Consider the following 25095-nt stretch of genomic DNA (forward strand, 5'->3'; position numbering starts at 1 on the left):
ACAGGTAGAACTCAGTAAGGACTTTGTAGATTTAAAAACTTCTTTTGAATATTCTTTTAAAGCATTGAATATGTTTTAAATGTTTTAATAAATTTTGTCATTTAGGTGTGGTAGCATCATCAGTTGGTGCAAGTGGTAGTAATGTCTTTTGTTTTATTTTACAGCAAATAGTAATGTTTTTTAATTTATTTTAAAAAGAATCAATAAATATTGTTTATTTAAAAAAAATCATCAGGATAAAATAGATAAGATAGATAAAATAGCTTTTTTATTTAATATTTTTTTATTTAGCTATAACTTCAGTTGCACCAGCCACAACAGGTAACTTCGTACATTTATTTTAATATACTTGAATTACATTTGTTACTTAACTTTTCAAGCAATAAATATTGTTTTTTTCAACATTATCGTCAAGGTTATATAAATAAACTTTTTACTTGATAATTTATTTAGTTGCTTCTTGATCAACTTTAAATAATGGTAACTCATTAATTCATATTTTATTATAGATAAATGTAAATAAAAAAGTGTAAGTTGGAAATTTTTATAGATTTAAAAGCAGTAAGCTTTTTTCTAAAGGTTCTTTCTATTTTTGGATTAAATCCACTATCATTACATTTGTTCTATGTTTATTAAATGTACTTTAATAATTTTTGTCATTTGAAAAATAATAACTCAATGTTAAATTACACCAGGTTGTCGAAAATAGTTATAGTTTAATGATAATGTTGTAGACTGTTAGAGCAGATTATAGATCTTTGATCTATTTAATCTATTTAATAACCTACTACCAAAGGGAAAATTTACTATCAGTTGTTTGTTTGTTTTTCTGTTTAATTGACAACAATGAAGAGAGAGGTAGTATGTTTAAAAGGATTTTTATTTTTTTATAAAGTAACTAAAATGTTTTTTAAAATATTGTTGTTGACTTAAAAGTAAAACAGTAGGTTTTTATATTTTTATACAATAAGCCCAAGAACTTATATTTCTTGGGCTTAACTAAGGTAATACTTAAAATTATATTGTCAATAATAGAGAAGAAATTTAAAATTCTCAGTAAGACAGCTTCTTATTATTTTACCTCAAGTTAGTTTAATTAAAATTTATTTTCTTTAGATGATCAAGAGAGAGCTAATAAAGGTACTAGTTACATTAGTTTAGTGAATTTATTTTTAAAAAGTTAAGTAGGTATTTTAACGTCTATACATTTAAGTGGTTTTATTGTTTAGACACAGAATTGAAGACTGAAATAAGTCAGTGTTTTTGCTATTAAAATAATTGTTAATAGGAATTCGTTTATTTGTACTGTAACTGGAATTTTAAAACTTCAAGTAATAAAGCTTAATTTTCTTTTTTCTTTTAGAAGAGTTGGAAAAAAAACTAAGTATAAATTATGTGATTGGTATAGTTAAATAAAGCATTTATATCTGTACACTCAGTAGTCCAAGTCAGTTGTCACATTTTAGAAATTGTCCAGGAGAGAGTAAATAGTAAAATAATTAGTCTTCATTGGCATTTTTATTCTTGATGGTTAAATTTATGTTTTATTTAATTTGTCTTATCTAATTTGTCTTGAGGCACATGAAATATAATTTTGACAAAAATAAAAAGTTAAATAAAAAAAGTGAAAAGTCATTTCTGAACTACAGACGTTTTTCCTTTGAACATTGTGGGGACACCAGACCTTTTATATTGACCAAACTTTGTTTCACATTGTTGCAGGAAAACAGTCTTTATACCTATGTAGATACTGAAAAAATTAAAAAGGTCTCATACATAACTCATTTTCACAAAAAACTGGATAACTGACCTTTGTCTTCTGAGGTACAGATATTAAAACTTAAAGTTTTTTTTAGTTTTGGTTTAGTTTATAGTTAATTTTAGTTTAGTTTTAATTAGTTTTAGCTTCAGTTATCTTTTATCTTACTTTAGACAACTTCATGGAAGAAATGAGGGGAATAGTTAAAAAAAGTTATAGTTAAATATTTATTTATATGTAAATATAATTCTATCAATTAATCTGAGGTATATTTTTTGTCTTTAGTGTCTGGTAGAAGCATAACTGGTAGGGCTGTGTTTTAAATTTTATATATTTTTTACGGAGAAATATGTGCAATAGGTAAAAGAATTATTTATTATAAATATGACATTTTAAAACTGTTTGCATTTTACTCATATTTTTATTAAAATTAAATTTCTCACAAGTTTAACTTTTTTTAATTTACTTTTTTTTAATTTATTTTTAGCATCCTCTTCATCCTGTGAAAATGTTGAGGTTATGCTTTATATTTTGATTAAAAAAAATTGTAAATATTTTTAAATTTTGTTATATCCTTCTATTTGTAATTTTAGAGTCGTTAACATTTGAGGAATACAAAAGATATCGCTCCCAACACCCATGGCCTCTTTCGGAGAGGTCCTTCAATAAGTGGCAAATGAATGGCGGTATGGATGAGCCATGCTTCAAATGGAGGGCTCATCCATACTGGGGTGTTGGGAGACACCGAAGAAAAAACAGCAACCAAAAGGTTGTAAATGTCTTCTATCAGTGAAGATATTTATAACTTTTTTGTTGCCATTTTTTCTTCGGTGACTTTTTTTTATTTTTTTTAATTTTGTAATTTTTTTTTTAATTTGTGATTTTTTATTTTTTATAATATACTATTGTTTGTATTTGGTTTGTTTTTGTCTTTTTTAATTGAAATTTTATTTGTTTTTTACCAATTAAACTTAAATATAGTTAAATTGATTCATTACCCAATCATCAAAGTAGGATGCTACATTCTATTTGTTAAAAATAATTAATTGGTAGTTTAATTTATTGAAAACACTGCTTTTAAAATTTACTATAAGCCAAGACTATTTAGCTATATAAATGCAATTTATTTATTTCTATTTGATTTTTTATCTTTAATGTTTTTAGTTTGGCTCCTTGAAGCATTTTTTTTTCTTTTTAATTAAAATATTTTAAATCTATTGTAATGTCATTTAAATATAACTAAAGTTTACTAAAAGCCAACGTGAAATAACGTCATAAAACAACACCGACAAGTTGCATCATGACAGCAGTTTAAGTATGACAACAGGTTACCAAAAAGCAGGTAAATTGTTTTCCAGTTTGTTTGTTTTGTTTTTCTTTTATGTCTACTTATCTGTTACAATTTTTATTTTAGGTTTGTCATGTGACGCATTAATGCAATATAAGAGATCAAAGTTTATATATTTTTTACAATTTGTAATACACATTAGGGTAGAGCGATTTTGAAAATTTTTGAAATTTGATTTGCCTGAGCAGCAAATCAATATCTTTTGGTGAAAAAAGAACCTTACTCTTTTTTTTTATAGTTTAGATGAGTTCTTGAGGTTCCTCTTTGAATTCTAAATTTTTGATGGGTCCTGATATTGTTTAAATTTTTTTTTTCTAAACTATATTAACTTGATACTTAAAAGAAGCAAAATAATATACTGATTTTGAAAATAATATTTGTTAATATTAAAAAATTAAAATTAAAAAAGTAGAGTTGTTTTTTTCATCAAAAACCCCCGTCCTCAACAAAACAGGGGTTTTAAGGTTTATTTTTGCAAGTATTTTTTTCACTAAAAAATTTTTCTAATAAAATTATTAATAATGAAACAAGCATTTTTTTCTGCTTTTTTTGAGTCCAAGGTTGATATGGTTTAGAAAAAAAAAATTCAAAAATATTAGGACCTGTCAAGAATTTAAAATCCAAAGAGGACCCTCAAGATCTCATCAAAATCAAAAAATATTTTTTTACTTTTATCTTATAAATAATAGACATTGATTCGTGTCTCAGTAATATTGGTTTTTAAACTCTTTTTTTTTTGCTATGAAAATCGCTCCACCCTAATACACATGTTTGATTGTAAATCGACTTTTTTTTGTTTGAAACGTATTTGTACTCAATTGCTTAGTTATTTATAATAAATTTATTTAGTTGTGTGCATTTATCGTTTTAAAGACAATTTCCTTTTTTAAAGAAACATGTATCAAGGGGATACCAAAAAAGTAATAACTCATAAATAAATACTTTACTTCATATTAATCTTATTAATTAAAGTTCATGTTATAAAAACTATAACAAAAATTTCGCTTTAATCTTTCGTCAATATAAGGCATGATGAAGTGTTATTATTTTGTGTCAGTAACTAAAAACGTAATGTATTGAACTTAGTAATGTCTAGGAAAATGGTTCGGCCATACACTAATATGACCTATGTCAGTTGTAAATTACTCAAATAACGTTAAATAATTGGTAAATTAATTTATTTTAATTTTACAGATAGTTTAATTTTTTAATTTGAAGGAGTTTTTCTTACAGGGTATTAGTTAAGGTATCGCAACTTTAAATTGTGGAAAACAGCCACTATAAATTAACAGACCGACCGTAACCCGTATTACGGGTTTCTTTCTGCTAGTATATATAAATGTCTAAATATCTATATTTGATATCTAAATTTCTAAATAATTTATATATAAAGATTATTTAGAAATTTAGATATCAAATATAGTTATTTAGACATCAAAAATAGATTTGTTTGCGATCAAATATAGATTTAACAGATTAATGTACAGCAATCTGTTGTGTACGTGAGGTAAAAAAAGTTAATTTTTATTGCTATACCCAGCTATCTACTGTAAGATTGCAAAACAACAAAATACACATGGCCTTATATAGATTATTTAGAAATTTAGATATTAAAAGTAGATATTTAGATATCAAATATAGATGTTTTTGCAATCAAATATAGATTTAATAGATTGCTGTATCTGTTAAATCTATATTTGATACCTTGTATTAGGATTCGATCTTTTTCTAGTTGTAATATATTCAGCCATTTTTTTTCTAATACTCCTGATGTTTTACAACTTAAAAAAAATCTGTTTATGGTATTTGTGTGACGTTTTTCGAACGTGAATAAAACGTTGGTAAAAGTACGTCCCTTTTGAAGCGATTTAAAGACGTGAAAAAACTGTTATTTTAATTTGTCTACCTATATTTTCTAACTTTTAAGAGGTATATTTAAATATATATTTAGCGTATGCTTCTTACTAATTAGAAAATATTATAGTTATATTAATTAAAAGTTATATTAATATACATATTAATATAACTTTCTTAAGCTTCAAACGTGACGTGCTTTTACCAACGTTTTATTCACGTTAATAAAACGTCACACAAATTCCTTGGACGGATAAACTTGAAAAAAACATGCATAAAACGTGCATAAAACGTTGCGTGCCCACTGGAAAGTAACAAGTTGATTTATTTATTATCTCTTTGTAAACTTATTTATCATGATTTGAAAAATATGAAGAATGTTTAAAGACACATATATTCTTCTAAAAACCAAATATGTAACTTGTTTTAAAAACATTAAAAAATTAAAACTCTCACTTTTTAAACAATTAAGCCGTAAATCTTGTTTTTTAATTGTATGTTATACCGTAGACTAAACCAAACGTGAAAATATTCTAGTCAAAACGTTAGTTTTAATAGTCACGCTAAAAAATAGTCTAGGGAGATTTTTGGCAAAAAATTAACGCGGTGTACCACCGTCATAAAAATGGTTGTTAGTAAAATAAAAAACACTTTGAGATTTGGAGTTTGAATAAACCTATTCTTAAAACGGTGACAGATATGACTTTTTTTACTCCATTTTCAAATAAACAGCTTTGTTTTTAGTTATCCGAAATCCGAGAATAGACAAGCGTGCTTTGCTAAGATTTAGAGTCATAAAAGCAATGCAATTGTTAATCAATTCAGTAGAGTTTTTTATTAGTATAATTTATTATAAAACTACTTATTTAGCTAAACCATATTAAGTTATATAACATCAAAACTTCTTTATCGAAAAATTTGTGGACTTAATGTCTTTTTATTTTGACAAATTTAAAATTGTCAACCTTCTTATTGTCGTATGTTTAAAGTATATTATTGTAAATAAAATAACAATAACAACTTTTGATTATCAAACAAACTGTTATTTATAACGGCTTTTAATAAATATTGCAGTTTAAAAACTTTTCATTGGTTACTTAAAAACTAATCGTTTTTTTTTGCTTTTTCTTTAAATTCAAAGTACGCAATGACAAATAATAAAACAATTTTTTTGACACTTTATAAAACCCTTTCAATAAAGTGTCAGAATGCAAAGTGAAACTTATATAGTTAAAAAATAATTTTAATTTAACTTTCATAAAAATAAGGTTAAAAAAAAAAAATCATATAAGTTAAAAAAAATATAAATAAAATTATATTATAGTTGTAAAAAAATATAGATAAAATTAATCTTACTAACAGCATTTTTATGTTTTTTAAAAGCAAAGAAACTTAAATGGGAAGCTTGGATCCGAAAAGGTGCGGTGGATACAGTGCGCATTTTTTACATAAACTTTTAGACGAATATGAATGCCCTATATGTAAAATGGCTCTTCGTGAACCTGTTTTAACACTATGTGGTCATCGACTTTGTTTTTCATGCTCAGAAGAAATGAAAAAAAGGTATTTAAATGAGTTAAAAATTACGTAATGTAATATGCATATATATATATATATATATATATATAAATTATGTTAGTTTATTCTACAAACAGAGTGGTCAATGTTCTTAAAGAACAGAGCAAATATAAATTATTAAAAATTACACTACACTGTGTTTCACCATCAGTAGGTTCTTCCTGATGAATCTTTAGATGGTGAAACACAGTGTCGAAGAAAACAAAAATTAGATAAGTGTTTTTACTAATTTATATATATATATATACATATATATATATATATATATATATATATATATATATATATATATATATATATATATATATATATATATATATATATATATATATATATATAGATATATATATATATGTGTGTGTGTATAAAAGAGATATATATATATATATATATATATATATATATATATATATATATATATATATATATATATATATATATATATATATATATATATATATATATATATATATATATATATATATATATATATAGATATATATATATATATATGTGTGTGTGTATAAAAGAGAGAGAGAGAGAGATATATATATATATATATATCTCTCTCTAAATATATATATATATATATATATATATATATATATATATGCATATATATACATATATATATATATATATATATATATATATATATATATATATATATATATATATATATATATATATATATATATATGTGTGTGTGTGTGTGTGTGTGTGTGTATAAAAGAGAGAGAGAGAGAGAGAGAGAAAAAGAAAGAAAGAAAGTGAGAGTTAGGAAATTTGTTTCTATGCATTCAACGCACCTTTTACGCCGTGGACGTTATACTTGATACCGAGGTAACGAGCAGCTGTATATTTTGTACGACATTATTATTTATGTAACAAAAGTGATTATAAAATACAAATTTTTTCTTTTTTTAGAAACAATGGAGTTTTAATTTGCCCATTAGACAAAACCATTTTGAGTTCTGAGAAGGTTACTTTATTTTTCAAATTATAATAATTTAGTCTACTTAAATAAAAATTATAAATTTCTTTTAATATACGAATGCTTCTTAAGAAAAATTGATTAATTTTTTTTTTCTATAGATCTTTCCTGATAAACTTGCTGAAAGAGTTATTTTGCAATTGAAAATTAAATGTGATAACTTTTTAAAAAGTTGCCAATGGACCGGAGAACTAAAAACAATTAATGTATGTTTTTCAAATTTTGATGTAAAATATAAAATACCTAACCCTAGATTTTTTCAAACATATAATCTTTTCAGCAAAATTTTTTATTATTTTTTACTATTTTGAAATTAAGTTATAAAACATAAATTAATAGTTGAATTATAAAATAGTGAGGAATGTTATTTTCTGATTCAACAAAGTATGCTATTTGAGTCACTAAGATAAGTGCATTGATGCATTAATAAATTTAAAGGGCTATGTGGTTTAATGCAAAAAGCAAACTTGAGTAAAGTATGACAATACTTTAAAGTCAGTTTTGTCAGGTTATTTAAAAAGAAGTTTAAGCAATTGCGTAAACTAAACTTGAAAATTTCAATATCGAGCTTAAAAAAGTCAGACTTAAAAAACTTAAATGGCGTTGATTTGAATAATGCAAATTAACTAAAGATTTTCAAATAATATATAAGAACTTTGATCTTTAAAATGTTAACTTACAAAAATATACTAAAAGTTGTTACAAAAAAAACAATTTCGACTTTTGTATTTTTTAAAATAAAACTACGTAATATTAAAGAAAGCAACTACTTTTAGGTAAACATGCTATTGTTACCTTCCAACTAGTCTAAGTCTCTATAACGACACACCTGTTTAACATGGAAATAGTAGGGGAAAGTCAGATAGCCCTGCATACTTAAAGGAAAAATAGATTGAACATATGTATTTACAGAAAACAACGTGTTAAAAGACTTTTTTAAAAATATAAACATTATTCTATTGAATTAGATATAAAAAATTAATTATTGTGGTCCTTAATAACATGCATAACATAAAAGAAAATAATGACTAAAAAAATCATGTTTCAAAATTGGAGGGTAGCGTAGTTTAATTATGATTTTGTCTCTTTATTACCCTTGTAACACAAATATAATATATAATTAGTTAGCATTAGAATGTTCCCAACACTTTAAAAAAAAGTTGCCTTAAAAAATCATTTTTGATGTAAAAGGAATAAAAATGTCATCATTTAGAAATATAAACATTAGCTTTTAACTAATGAAAATAAATATTTGAAAATGATTTTTTTCAAGTCTTAGGTTTTTTTATTAGAATTAAATGAACTACAGTTTTGGGTTTGTGTATTATATTAAATGTACTATTACTGATATAAAAATTTTGCTCATATAAAGTATTTAAAGAGGTTAAGTTGACCACCCTCCAAACATGTGTCCGATACAACCCAGTCATAACTCTTTAACAAATATTAGTTTTATAACCAGTGAATTAAAGTATTTAATGAACTTTTTTTTAATAATAATTGTAAATAAAAATTTATCTGTAATCAATAAAAAATTATTAGTTTACATAAAAGATTTATTAATAAGTGAATCAAATATGATGATACGTGGCTCTTCTTGTAGTGGGAAACAATCGCGCACTCCCAGCCAATCGCTTTCACATATTTAACTAGATACTTTGCGCACGCCAAGTATTCACTAAATATTATTTTTATAGTACTTAAAATCCCACAGTTTCTTTATTTAAAGCTGTACATTATGTGTAAGGAGTTACCCGCCGTCCTGGGCTATCCGACTTTTCCCTCCTATAGGGCATTTGTTTTTAAAATCTACGTTCTAAATGCATTTTAAATGTCTTTTAAACGTTTTCTAAATATACAACCTTAAAGAACGTTTAATAGACGTTTAAAAGTCATTTAGAACGTAACTTTGTAAAAACCTGTAAAAACAAATGCCCGTTGGTCTATTAGTACTTCATTATATATGCTATGCGGTTACCAGCAAAGCATATATGTTGGATACAAGGTCGTTAATATTCATTTTTCTTATTAAAAATATTTTTATTTAAAAAAGAAAGTTCAAATCCAACAAGGTTGCAAGCAACTGCTAATTTTGTTGGGAGTTAACAGATAATAAAAAGAAATGATAAATAGGAAGAAAGTGATTGACAAAAGAAATAAAAACTGGAAGATATAAAGTAAAGATGAAGATGAAAAATATTTTTAAAGCACGGATGTTCAAGAAAAAAAACTAAATAAATAGAACTTTTTTAAGCATATAGGAACACTTACAGTAAATGAGTCTAATAGATTGCGTTTTAATTGATTGAATAAGTAATATTAGCTTGCAAGATTAGTAAATATAGCATTGTTTGTAAAAAAATAAAAAAAAGAGATTTTGGGGTCATCCATAAATTACGTCTCGCAATTTTTGACCGTTTTTGACCATTGAACCCCCCCCCCGCCTTATCACCCCGTCACAAAATTGTAACACTTTAGTGGCAAGTTTTGTATGAGTCATCACAAAACCACTAAACCCTTCCCCCTCCCATAAAGCTTGATGTAATTTATGGACAACCCCTTAGTCTTTCAACATTTATTCAGAGGCTTATACTTATCAGTTTGAGCAGGTTTTAGCAGTTTAAGCAGGTTCAACAATATTTATAATGCGTCTTTAGACTATTGCTGTCAGAAAAACAACATAAATAAACAAAATAGGTCAAATGTCACAACACTATTCTATACAAGGATAACTAAGTTATATCTGGATGTCGAGAACAGAATCAGTTGTAAGAAAAACGAAAAGTAGATTTTATCTAATGCGCGACACAACTTTTCCGTTATCAAGTTAACTGTAAAACGGTTAATAAGTTAGCTGTAAAACAAGAGGATCAAAACTTATATAGGTGATCACAAAATAAGTTGTTAGACTCAAGATAATTTTTTAGAAGTTTGTTAATTAAAGATTTTTAAACTTTTCTAATAATAACGTTAAAAATGAAATTAGAAACCGATGAGAAAATAATAAAATAAGAGGAGAAACCAATTTGTTTAAAAAAAACTAATAAAAAGAAAAAAGTATATATCTTTTAATTAATATTGGAACCAAGTCTACGCAAATGCAGAAAAACTAAGTACCTTTGTTGATTGACATGAAATGTTTTCACAATGGACCATTAAATCAAGGAGATGCATTTTGTACTTTTATATTAAGTACTTTTTGCTGTTGACTTAGTTTGCTTTTTACAGCTAACTTATTAACCGTTTTATATTAAGTACTTTTTGCTGTTGAATTAGTTTGCTTTTATCGTCTGCGTAGACAGTGATACATTTATAGTCTTTTTTCATTTTGTTTTTCATTAATCGCTCAAACTTTTTACATTGTTTTGGCTTCAGTTAAAATTTCTCCTTTGTTTCTTACATAAAATTACTAAGAGGTTTGTTGATATGTTGACCAGAGGCTTTAATTAATTGCAGAAATGTTTTCATTGAAGATTATAACCCAATTTTGTTTTTAACCCAATTGGAATTTAACCCAATTGGAATGCGTGTTTTGTTGTAATATTTAGCTAAAAAATTTTAATTTTTCTCAATTTAATTTATATATTTGTTAAACACCCACTATATATTACAAGTAAGGTAAATAAAAAGTTTCAAAAAAAATCTCTAGGATCTAGTAATTTTATTTTCAAGAACATCCTTGAAGATTGTTCTTTGTTCTTTTGAGTTCCAGAACTCAACTGCACATTTTAAGATTTTAAGATCCGTTTCAGGAATTATTTTTTTTAAACCAGTAATTTTTCTTTTTTCTTTGTGTTGCATTAGTTTCTCTATATTTAATTTATGACTATTGCACAGAGTCTTGACGCTATCTACAAAAGGTCGTGGACCTTATTCGTTGTTCAACTGCGACTTAAGAATATCAAATGTCATTTTATTTTTCAACAGGCGAATAAATAAGTTTATCTTATTTTGTTGCGTAATTATAGATATATCTTCAATACAAAATAGAGGATGTATATAATTTCACAATGTTTTGAAACGTTTAGTAGTGACTTCAGTGCAATTCTTCCTACTATATCAAGCTTTTGCAATAACATTTCTTTATGGTCGCAAAGCTCAAGACCATACGTTAGTGTTGGAACCGCTAAAGTTTTATATAACTGGACAATAGAGTTTGGGTGAACAAAACGAATTCCAGCTTGAATTAAAGACTGCATTACTGCCCGGAAATGGGATATTCGGTTATCAATGTTTAAACGATTAAGTGAGGCAATTGGTGAATATTTTGTGTCCCATATTAAGCCTAGATGAGTAAGTTTATTGTCTAGTTTTATTTTTTGGTGGTTGAGTGTTATCGTGCATTTTTTAATTTGATGTTTTCCGGTGACCAAAAACTCGGTTTTGTCAGCATTCAATTTTATGCAATTTTCTTTTGTGTAAATGTTACAGATATTAATTAGCTTTTGTAGGCCAGAGAGGGTGGAACTAAGAAGTATAATGTCATCAGCATATGCTACAACACCCGTGTAATTTCCATTTATTGATGTTCCTACGACACTTTGATTTTGTAAGGTTTCTAGTAGGTTTTGAGTGTAAAGATTGTACAATTGAGGCAAGAGAATCGATTCCTGTCTCACTCATTGCGTTAGATAGAGTGGAGATGATTTCCAACCTAATTAAGACACAGAAGCACTACTTTCCCTGTATAATGACGATATTGTATAAATAATATACAGTGGTAATTTTTTATTATTGTACAGTTTCTCAAAAAGAATGTCCCAGTTGCAGCTGTCAAAAGCATTTTCAGCATCAAGGGAACAGAGATAAACAGATGAGTTGTTGTTGTTGTAGTGTTGTATTAGGATTATATATTCGATTAGTTTTGTGAAGATTGGAATGATGCTGATACCACGGTAGTTATTTGGATCAGTTAATGATTTTTTATAAGATTTAGCAAGTGGTATTATAAGTGATGTAGACATCGACTTTGGCGTTTGACCATGATTAAGAGAAAATGCTCTAGTGATAAATCTTAAAAGCTCTAGTGGTAAATCTTAAAAAATTTTTGTCATTTTAAATTCTGATAGGTTGATTTTAGATTTATTAAAAGAAAACAGCGTTGTTTTTTTAAACACAAAAAAATAGGGTTATGTTCTTCTGGTAAAGCACTTGCCACTTTTATATAAGGCTATGATTAAACTCGGAAAATTAGCTTTATTATTTTTGCGTTTGATAATTCGTAATACATTTTTAATACGGTTTTACAAGTACGATTAACGTCATAATATATTCAAATGTCCAGTGGCTGTAAAATACGAGATAAAATGACGGGTAGGCAGACCATTCGGACGTTGTTTTCTTAAAATTTTTTAGTAACTTTTAATGACACAAAAGTGCTGTGAATGCAATACAAGAATGTTTTATTCGCCAATGCCTTTAATTGTCGGTAAAAATAGCCGTTCCAACCACTCAACAAATTGCAATTTCACCATCTATCCTATAACTGATTTTGTATACACTGAGCCTTACGGACCATTTTTTATGATTATAATTTTACTTAAATTTCTCTTTGATTTATAAACGATGAAAGCAGGTAAGTAAGTAGCCTGATGCACTAATGCATTTGTTTATGATGTAATCGTAAACAAATAAAAAAGTAAAAAACGCGCTCTTAAAAAAGTTTAAGAGCGCTCTATACTTTTTTGGCATATTCTTGAAATTTTTCCAAATTACCACTGAAACCACAATCATCGCGGTTCCATATATGTGAAGCATTTAAGTTATTAATTATTAGTCTCATCGTATTGTTTCTTGTAATTTTTAAAATACTTTTTAATTATATTGGAAGTTCAAGATGAGGCTTTGTTAAAAGATGGTGCAATGTTATCTGCTCTGAGTAACATTACATCATGTTTTCATCTCTCTTTAAAATCATACTATTACTGTAACTATTATTTACCTTTTTTGAATAAAATCTCTTTTTTAGTTTTTTTCAAACACTATTGAACAAAAGATATTATGTCGGCTAGTGTCAACTCATAACCTAATTTATTTAAACACTCAATAAATTGAATCAATAACTTTTCAGTTTTAACTAAAAAAGCTTGTGGCCTTCCAATTATGTATTGACGTTTTAATTTTTATTTCTGTCAATCAATGTCAATTTTGGTACATTAAACTTGCATGCTTTTTAAAGGATATTCTTTGCTCTCGATGGGGCTTCAAAGCATTATCGTCTTCGCTAAAGCTGTTGTTTTTTATTTTGTTGATAGTGGTGGTTTTTTCATTTTTTTATCAGTTTGTAGTTCGAATATAAAAAGGAAGTAGAATCGTAAATCATTATTTTAATTATTACAGGCAGAAGTAATTGAAGAAATAAACACTCATTGGTTACTTCTTGACTCAAATAATTGGTGATTGTTTATTTACTGTTGATTGGCATAAGTAGAATATCGCCTTTTTTAAATTTTAACAAATAACTTCCTTGTTTTATAACATAATAAAACAAAAGTATTACCAAAATATTCAGGGTAAAAAACTCTGTTTAACCGTATTTTAACAGTTTTAAACCTAGTTTATTATTAAAAACTAAGGGAGTTTTAAGTTAGTAACTATGGTTATTTTTTTAAATTGATGCACCAAGAAACCCTTTTACCCTCACAAAAAAGTCTTCAAACAAAACGTTTTTTTACATTTTGTGAAAGAGGTTTTTTTGCAATTGGTAATATTTTATTATAAGGAGGTCATTATTTATACACTTGAACAAATAATTTTCACCATACTTTGTTGCTCACATTATTTGTATGCTCGGAACGAATAATGATTACATAAAAATGACCTTATTTGTACATAAAAAAAAACGTTTTTAATCTTTTTGTCTTATCAATTTAATAGTGTAGTCCTGTGGGTGTCATAAGCTTCTAATTTTGTGGCGCGGCTAATGGAGTTACGCAGTCAGTTCCACCTCAGGAGTCTTTTTTTTATTTTTAATATTTTTTTATTGATTATAATAAAAAATTGTAGGCATTATATTGCAATTTATAAAAGTCAATATTGTAAACCAATATTGGCTATATATATAAATAAATTTAAATATTTTATAAATGTGGAAAAATGTTAACATTATTTTGCTAATATTGGGATAAATACTGCACCAATAATGCATTAGTGATGCTTGCTACTAGTAACTTAATCACAACTCTCCTTCCACAATTTTTTTCTAGTTGTCTAAACCACTATTTAATTATAATCTTGGGACATAACAATATCAATGCTGCATAACAATAGCAATAATTACGCATTGCTAAATACTGTAACTGATTGTAAAGACTAAAAGTAGGAAATTAAATATTGCTAAAACTTTTGCTAAAAACAAGATCTTTTTTCTACTGAAAATTAGAAAATAAACTTTTAAATTTAATAGTTCAGTAAACTAAAGGTTGCCAGGTATGATTTGGTTATATTTTTGGAATTTTAGTTAAAGAGAGCCAAAAAAGACCTTTAAAACTGAATCGTAATAAAGTCAATAGTATTTGTTGGTTTTATTAAAAAAAAGTATTAAGACAATTAAATTGTTTTTTGGAAAATTCAAAACAATATTCTACTGTCAAGATTATGATAAGAACATGAGACGTTTTCCCCTATTACACGGACAAGATGAGGAGTTTCTAAAACGTGTTTAAAGGCAGAGCTGACAAAAACTCGTGCATCGTGAATACATCCAGGCCAATGAGTACAAGCAGACAGCATTTTCAATAAAAGGCATTCAATTACCTAGCAGTTCAAAAAAAAAAGTTATTTAAACTGCTTTTAAAAAAAATCAGGCTGAGAATCTAATCCCATTCTGTAGCGCCAATATGCTTGAAAATTATTACTTTTAGGTTTCTGAAAAAGTTAGAAGTGGTTGACTAAATATTAATTTTTGACGTATATTTTAATTTTCAAGTTTATTTATGTACATTTAACCTTATAACTCTTACAAAACAAGCGGAGCCCAAAATATATACTCCATCTTGGTAATTTTTTACCATATTGGTTATTTTTTGATTTACCCCTCCGAATTCGTTATGAACGGGACCCTATTTCCCTTGAGCAACACACGCATTCTGTATTTTGAAATCTTTCTTATACACAGAGGCAACATTAAAAGAATTTTTAAAAAATTGCAAAGATTATTTCATATATTATTATTACAGATATTAGGCCATTGTTTCTTCAATTTGACACAGATCTGCCCCTCCAGTTTTAGCGCCTGTTAGTGTAACTATATTGTGATTCATACATGCATCTATGCTAAAAAATTAATATACTATCATAATTCGTACGATGCATACTTTAAAATTTCTCACAAACTTTTTACAGCACCAGTGTTTTTGTCAGTATTACTGTTTTTAGTATCAGTACAAATGCCAATTATCTAACATTTATAACCATAATACTTCAATAGGATGTAAACATGTTGGGCCTAATTAACTTCCTTTAAAGATAGGCTTTGAACTACGCGTGATATGTTGTCTTGCTTTGTTTTATCATTTTGTGATACACTAATGGCGATTCTTTTAAAGGTTTATATAAAATGTAACTCTTAACTATGATCATTTGATCGACAAGTTTACTTTCAAAATAAACATTGAAAAGCTTTTCCTTAAGATGACTCATTCCTCTTAAAGTCATTTTTTTTTTAATGCAGGTAAATCTTTTTTTCATTGTGCAAGAATCATGACATTGAACCATTTTGAAGATCCACACCGCCAGTTTTTAAAACACAATTAAGTATAGACAGGTGTGATATGACACAATATTAACCCGCTTGGTGGGTGTTAAAGTAGAATTATTTGGGTGGGTGTTAAAGTAGAATTAATTTTTTCTGAATATTTGGACCTAAAATAAGTTTGATTTGTTAATACTTTTTTTTTTCAACTTGTAAATTATTTTCACTAGTCTTATTCAATTTAACAAATATTCTCTCAGGCTTTGATTATTAAATTAAATGGGTTTAAAAAAATCATAATCTATAATTTTAAATTGCAATTTCTTAAACATTGTGATTTTGGTGTTGATCCAACTTAGATTCAAAGTGACTAGTTTCCTGTTCTTCGTCATCATTTTTTTGCCTGTTGTTAGAAGTTTTTATTATAAATTACTTATTTTAACAAAAATTAAATAAGAAAAATAAATTAACAAAAAAAAAAGTTTTTTTTTAATGTGAATAAATTGTGTTTTTTATTAAGCACACTTCCCTAGAAGCAAGCAATATTGGCGCTATATGGGCACAATATCGGCATCAATATTGACGATTTATTGAAAGCAATATTGGCACAATATTGAAAAGGGCTATATTGTGCGAAATTACCCCAACATTGATTTTTTTTATATTCTACCAATATTGGCTAAGTATTGGTACAATGTTGCCTACAATGTTGCGTTATTTATTATTTTTACTTCACAATGTTCTTCTAATTACTGACAAGCAAGAAAATCAAACTTTCAAATATATATAATTTATCAGACAAAACAAAAGTCAATTATTAAAATCAGTGTCAAAATGTTCATTGTCAATACATTGTCTATCTCGATCAATCGTTGGCACTTTTGATATTTTTTTGAACTCCATTCCTGTCTGCAGCTTGAGCAAGAAAACAGCTCATTCATCTCTGATTTTTTTAGCGATACATTTATTAAACTTCTGTTGTACAGCAGCTGTAAAACAAAAATATTATATCGGATATTACTTAACATACTATTTTAACATAGTATTTTTCTTTATCTATTCAGAATCTCAATTAACTAAAATTATTATATACACTAACTTTATCAAAGTAGGAAACAATATTGGCGCAATATTTGAGCGATATTCACACTGTTCACATTGCAGTATAGGCGCGATAATGTTTACAATATTGCGTCATTATTATAAATAACATCGCGCCAATATTTGGATATAATAATGGGCAATATTGGCGTAACATAGTTGCCAATATTGTAAATTACATAAGGCCAACATAGAGTATTTTCGGTTATCAATTTTTGTTATAAAAAATTAATAAAAATATTAGTCTTGAAAATTTTTTAAGAACTTAAATTTACAATAGTTTTCTTGTTTAAATGATAATAGAATGCCAGGTTGCATTATTCTTTTGAGTTAAACAGGAAATAGCCTAGGAAACGATAATGATCATAGAACGATTTAAGGAAAAAAAAGCTTTTTTAGATCATTAAATTTATTTAAAGTTATGAAAAGGATACAAATGAAAAAAAGATATTAAGTGCTATAAAACCAATGAATAACAAAATAAAATCAAGGCTATATAAATACAGGCACAAAAAACATGTATATTAACTTTCATTACTTTGCTGATACTTACTTCATTGCTTAATAATGGACGTTGCTAAGTTATGGTGCTATTTTTTCTTTGGTCATCTCTTTCAATGGCTGTGGCTAAAAAGCAGCCAATTCTTTCTTTTAATGTTTTTGTCAGTAGCAATTTTAAATTGAACGAATACAACGTATTTCACGTACTATTATTATTATTGTAAAATAATTAGCTTTCACTAAAATACTTTTTTATTAAAAGGAAATGGGGCGTAGAATACAAAAATTGTGCCTTACCTATAATGACCTTTTTTCCTTTAATACATTGAGCATAACAAGCATACTCTTTTAGCCAATAGATGTATTAAAATTGTTAGTTGATAAGCCGTTGTTGTTTGTAATCATCTCCTTTATCCCATTCAAGCAAGTTCATTTAAAATAAACAAAAAAAACAAATGTAATATAATTGATTATAATAAAAGTTTAATGGTTCCTCTCAAGTGTACGATTTAGACGGGTTTCCATGATATGATATTTTTATTAAAACTTGACATTATGGAAGAGTAAAAGCAATTGGTTACAAATGGATGCAACTCCATAGGTCAATTTGTATTGCAGATCAGGACTAATTTTTTAATAAAAATTATATAAAGTAATAAAGTTGAAGTCTCCAAGGATATATATAGCTTTGTTTACTTTAGACAGTTTTAATACTTAAGGATTGATATAGAATGCATTAAAGTCGTCCAACGACATGGTTGGATGCCTGTATACACAGCCAATGATGTTATTAGATTTTTTTGTGTTTACTATTTCAATAAAAATGGATTCAAGTTCTTTTCTTTATCTATAATCAGATCATTTTTTGGTTTATATGCAAATTTTTTATTGATATACAATAGTGCACTTCCAAAATGAGATTCAGTTGGCATTTGTTCATACCAAAACCCATTAAGAGAGATGTTAGTAGAAGGGGTTCAATTTTTAATAGTCTAGATTCAAATATTCCAACTATGTCAAATTCAACTTTTGTGCTCTTTGGTGCCTAGTACACGTCCCCCCCTCCCACCCGCTAATTAATTTTTCAAAAATTTTTCACCCAGGACATTCTTATTCGAGCCCCACCGGCTATTAAATTTTAGAAAAATTCAATCCAAGACAAGACAATTTTTTATAAAAATTTTCTTTTTCACTACTTACTTACGTTACGTAATATCATTCATTCAAAAAACTTTGTTTTAAAAAAAGGAACGTCTTATTTTCTTATTTCTATCGTTACGTCATTATTCATTTAAAAAGAAATTTTTTTCTTTTTATCGTCACATCATATCATTTACAGTACTTATTTACTTGTATACGTTGTAATATCAGACTTCTGTTGATATTTCTTCTTTGGACTTTAGTACTTCTTTATTATATATTTACTTGTTTTCAGACACTAATATATATGTTAATAATTAACAAAAACATTACTTAGTTATTGCTTAAAGTATTTAAAAAAACTCGAAATTTTCCAACCCCCGCTTCTTCCAGCCTTCCTGCTTATTAAGTTTTAGTGATATTTCCAACCCCCTTCCCGCGCTTGTTTCAACCCCTCCCCCCTTCTATTAGGCACCAAACAGTAGGTAATAGTAAATATTTAAAAAGATCAAAGCTTTTGTGAGAGAAGTAATGTTGAGATTAAGTATCTTAAATGACGATTTGTTACTTATAATATAATTTAGATTATCTATATATCTTTAGATCTGTAGACATTTGATGTATTGGTACTGTCGGTTTTATGAATACAATTTCGTTATGGTCCAAAATATATGCATCCTAACATACCTAATTATTATAGGCAATAATTAATTTTGTTTTTGGGGTTTAACTGTCAATGTTACCTTTATATTACGTTGCACTTAACAGTAGTATGTTTTATGCTGTATCATAAAATCAGTATCATAAAATATATATGTTTGTAGCGAAAAAAACCAGACCTAAAATTTTTTCGTAAAAAATTAAAAAATTTTCTTAAAATCACAATCGTTTGTCCAAATTTAAATAAGATTTTAAATAAATAGGTTTTTTCGGTGAAATGAACATAATAGTTTAACAATATGATCGAATATTGTATTTTGACAAAATGTTAACTAAGTTAATATACGTCAGAACTGATAAGAACTAGAACCTCAAGTGGGTTAAGGCACTTTTTCAAAAGATTTTAACTAAGTTCATATTAAGGCTGAAGAGCGAAAGTTATCCAAAGACTCCAAAAAGGTGTTTTTTAGATTTAATATAAAGGGTAATATTAAGAAAACCTGACGCAAAAAATTATTACAACTACAGCTCTTGTTTGGACATAAACGCTGAATAAAATCATGATAATTCCAAATAAAAGAATTCAAATAGTTTCTAAATTGCTCTAACTGCACCAAGTAGCTTCAATTCTAATAATATCTACTTAAAAATATAAAAAGTATTTTAATCTATGATTAAAAATATTTCGTCTCAGAATTGTTATTCTATTAAGTTCTACATCTCATTAATGACTAAAAATTTGATTACAACAAAAATCTGCAGGGCTGTATTTTTTTGTTGGATTTCTTCGTTACTAATTTTTTAGTGTTTAGTTTAATTTCAGAAACAACAAAATAATTTTTTGCATCTTCAGGTTTTAAAGTTTTGTTTTTACAAATATTATACAAATTTTTAGGTGTGCATTTTATTTTATAAATATATATATATATATATATATATATATATATATATATATATATATAAAGTGTCATTCAAGAAACTATATAAGATAATGTCCCAATAAAACAAATATGGAAGAATTACCTCAGTATTATAGGATTGACATTATTAGGTGTCAAGCAGGGGTGCCTTTTTTATAGTATATTATAAAATTGTATACATATATATATGTATATTTATATAAATGTAAATATATGTATATATATATATATATATATATATATATATATATATATATATATATATATATATATATATATATATATATATATAAAGTGTCATGTGTCATTCAAGAAACTATATGAGATTATATCCCAATAAAACAAATAGGGAAGAATTACCTCAGTATTATAGGATTGACATTATTAGGTGTCAAGCAGGGGTGCCTTTTTTATAATATATCATAAAGTTGTAGGGGAGAGTGGGGTAATGGCGAACGCGGGGTAACTCCGAACATGGTCAAAGCAGCATTGTAAAAAAATAAATTCGACAATTTTTTTTTACCTGCTGATAAGGGATCCTATGCTCAGTTCCAGACGTGCAGTAGTGTAATGAAGCTGCGGATGTTGTTTACTATGATTTGATTTTAACTTTTTCTGATAATTTTATGCAACTTTTTTCTTGAGTAACACTCTGTTGGAGCTTCTATGGCAATAAAGCTACTCCTATTTTGTTGTTGTTGTTGCATAATATAATTTTTAGACTTAGTTATTCCAATTAGCATTTTATTCATTATTACACAACAGTGTTTGTGATTGCCCCCCGATGTGTTCGGAATTACCCCACGTAGGTAGGGTAATTCCGAACACCAAGAGTTTTATTTTTGCCTTAAATTTTTATTTTTATAATAAGATTTTTAAAAATTGCTTTTGAGGGTTTGTGACTGAGTAGTTAAACTAATTGATAAGCAATAAATATGATCAATTTTGTATAACTGGTGTCTTTAATTCGCATTCCCGCTTAGGTGTTCGCCAATACCCCACTCTCCCCTAATATAAATTGCAATAAAGTTATGTTTTTTTTATTAACTTAAAATTTTTTCTTAACTTAAAATTTTTATAGTAAAACTTGATTTTTTTTGTAAAAAATTTATAAGGGGTTGTCCTTAAAGTACGCGCGCCAAAAATTTTGTAATTAAACACCCCCCTCCTCCTGTTCCTATTTACACTTTTAAGTCGCCATCCCCCTTAAAAAGTACGAACGTTTTTCAAATGCCCCCTCCCTCGACTAAATTTTTTTTTCAATAGAAAAGTTTATTGAAAAAAACAAAAGTGGAGGATGTATCTTATACTTTATACGACACCAAAGCCCTTTGTTTGCGGCACAGAATCCCAATTTATAAAATGTTTTCAAATATATACATATTTGCCGGTGTGTTCGCTTGGCCGAGAGGTTAATGTTATGTCCTAAGACGACGGAGACCGAAGATTAATTCCTGGTAATACCCTGTTGTCCTTTTTTTTGTTTTAATAACAAATCAAATAATAGTAAACTATAGATGGTGCTCTATTGACGTCACGATGTAAATATTGTTACTCCGACGCCATCTTATAGGCCAAACAAATGCGCATTAGCTCAACGCAAGGCTAATTACTACTATCTGTTAATGTGGTTCCGTTCAAAAAAACAGCTAAAAAGTATATTATTGTGAATAAATTTATGTATAATTTAATTCTCTTCCTCATGATTCATTATTTTTTTTTTGTTGAAACTAAAACTCAATATCAATTAACGTATTTTCTAAACACTGTCAGTTAAGGTAATTAACCTTTAGCAACTAAGTAAATTGTAAATAATTTGAACTATAATACAATACAAACAAGCAAAACCACAAACTTAAAAGAATGTACGATTTTAAAGGCAATCAACACTCGTACAAAAAAGTTGCAGAAGATCTAAACGACTACGATTTTACTATAAGCTAAAATACTATAAACTTCAAGTTGTTAAAAATTTATGTTTACCTTTAGCTGAAATTCCAGAATTTTTTACATAAAACATAGACTTCTTAATTACAATTTAATTCCTAGCATGGTTGATTGTCATAAATTAAACTTTAAAGTTAAAAGGTGTATATTTAAAAGTGAATGCTCTTTACATCAAACCCTGCAGTTAAGAAAACTATACGCATTTGATGAAAGTTTGATATAAAGGTCTTTACTGGTTTTAAGATATGTAAGAAATAAAAAATACGAATCAAATCAAAAAATTTATAAAATAAGTTGTAACAAGGACTTTTATGTATAGTACAAGCATGTTGTGTGTTGATATCCTGCCACCAAATAAAGACTTCTAACAGCATGTAAAGCTGTTGCAGTATTATTTTTGGCTTGTGCTGCTTAAAGAAATGAAAATTTTGGAGAAAAGACCATTCGTCATTAATCAGAGTGTTATCTCAAAACAGTAATAAAATAGTATTCAGGTATTGTCAGAGATCTGTGAATCGTGTAAATTTGTGGAATGCAGATAAAAATATTATCACTTAAAAAATTGATTTTACTTCCTGGATTTGTTGGCAAGGTTTAAATTTACATTTTACTACAATTTACATTACATTTACGCTTTACTACATGGATTAATATACAACACCTAAGTTAGAGCTTGTGCAGTTTTGTCTTATTTCATTGAATTCATTTATGCATCTTTATGTATTTTTGATGCCTGTAAACAAAAACCTCAAGCAAAGTTTTTACTCAAAGTTTTAAATGAAGGAAAATCCTAACAGCAGAAAGTGTTAGTTGAATTAAAGTTCCATTCGAAAAGGAATTTGAGTTTTTGTAACTTATTAGTTACTTTTGCTTTCATTTTTGCATTTTCTCAAAACAAAATTTTTCAATATGTACATGTACTGGAAAATATGATCAAATTAACACAAAAATGCCAAATCAATATTAATTTTTAAATTTTATATTGGCAACATTTTTAGAATTGTTTAATTGTGTACAGTTTTTTTTTTCATTGTTAATTAAAAATTCTGTTTCAAAAACTCAACAAAATTGTAGTTTTTTTTTCTTTCTATAGGAACCATTACAATAGTAATTTAAGATATCAAAGTTAGAGAAGATAAACCCCCAAAACTTAAAATTAAAAATAAATGTCTATGAAATCCAACACAAAAAAAGATCTTCAGCAAGTCGTCGAATTTTTATTTCAAACTCAATAATATTATATTTTTGCATTTTAACGATAGGTGTTTAGCTGTATACATTGTTGTGAAAATGGAGGAACATGTTAAAACATTACAGGCCTCTACTGCAATTCAGTATGTTACAAAATTACAGCTTGTTAGTAGAGTAAACCTAATTTATTATTAGTATTACCCCATTCGCTAAATTAAAAATTAGCGAATGGGGTACTAATAATAAATCACTTTCTTCCGTGAAGTACTTCCTTAAAGTATGCACATATGCTTAGCAGATATTGTATGTCTACAAATAATTTATTTATCGATGAGCCTAAATATATGTATTGTTAAAGCATACAAGAAAATTAAAAAGGAAAATCAATATAAAAGAGATATTTATTATGTTTCTTTTTATGTTCTATATAAACCGAACTAAAAAAAAAAAGATATAAAAAAGTTGCTGTCAAAAAGTACTTAAAAGTTCTGTTACATATTACATTTAAAATTATAAATATATATATATATATATATATATATATATATATATATATATATATATATATATATATATATATATGTATATATATATATATTATTGTTCAGGTGACACACCTTTAGAATTAAAGTAAGCAGAGCATACTTTTAAGGATTTGGTTGGTTCTTTTTGCCTATTAACTGCTGCAATCCACTTGCAGCGCCTCTAACAACTCAAGCGTTTTACTATCTTGATGCCTAATAAAATTAGCGGAAAAACTATGGAAAGATTTCTTGATACCGTCACGATATCAACTGTTGATATAAGCAACTGTTGTTAAAACAAGTACTTGGCATGGTTTTACTGACACGAACAAAATAATTTATCGTTTCTATGAAAAAAACACAATATTTTTACACACATTTCAAACAACCTCTGTTAAAAATTATTATGAAAATAAATAAATCAACCTTCTATAATCAAAAAATCTCTTTATTTATTTCACCTATAAAATTCGAATTAGAAAAGTTGTACTTCATATAGAGCACAGTTATAAAATAAGTTGTAATGTATATTATTTTAAACGTGCAAGTCCAGCATTATTTTTTGTTAATTTGAGCATATTTTTGAAATACGTGTATTTGAAAATTGATTTCTTAAAAATCCAGATAACTTAAATTGCTAAGAATCATATTAGTTTATAGTCTCAACAAAAGGTGTGTTATTAAGTCATTATTGAGATCCGTTATTAAGTTCCAGTTGTTTACATTCATCTTTGAATTCAATGGAATTAGAAAAAAACTGCACATGTTCAACACACTTTACTTTCATTGGTAACATATAAAATTGTACATAAGGCCCACAACTGAAAACATCTTTAAATGACAAAGAGTCACCTTTTCTAAGAAACTCATTGCACACTAATCAATG

The 25095-nt window shown here is 26.7% G+C and overlaps 1 protein-coding gene across 1 annotated transcript in view; it reads left to right on the plus strand.

Moving 5' to 3' along the window:
- The first annotated feature begins 6308 nt into the window (after positions 1 to 6308).
- Positions 6309 to 25095, plus strand: part of LOC136083882 (TNF receptor-associated factor 6-A-like) — a 93839-nt gene continuing 75052 nt past the window's right edge. Inside the window, exons 1-3 of the mRNA XM_065803798.1 lie at positions 6309 to 6524; positions 7467 to 7521; positions 7635 to 7739. Of these exons, the coding sequence (XP_065659870.1) occupies positions 6358 to 6524; positions 7467 to 7521; positions 7635 to 7739 (327 nt within the window). The 5' untranslated portion in view covers positions 6309 to 6357. The remainder of the gene's footprint in view (positions 6525 to 7466; positions 7522 to 7634; positions 7740 to 25095) is intronic.

The sequence above is a fragment of the Hydra vulgaris genome, chromosome 08 (assembly GCF_038396675.1).
Source record: "Hydra vulgaris chromosome 08, alternate assembly HydraT2T_AEP".
Classification (NCBI taxonomy): domain Eukaryota; kingdom Metazoa; phylum Cnidaria; class Hydrozoa; order Anthoathecata; family Hydridae; genus Hydra; species Hydra vulgaris.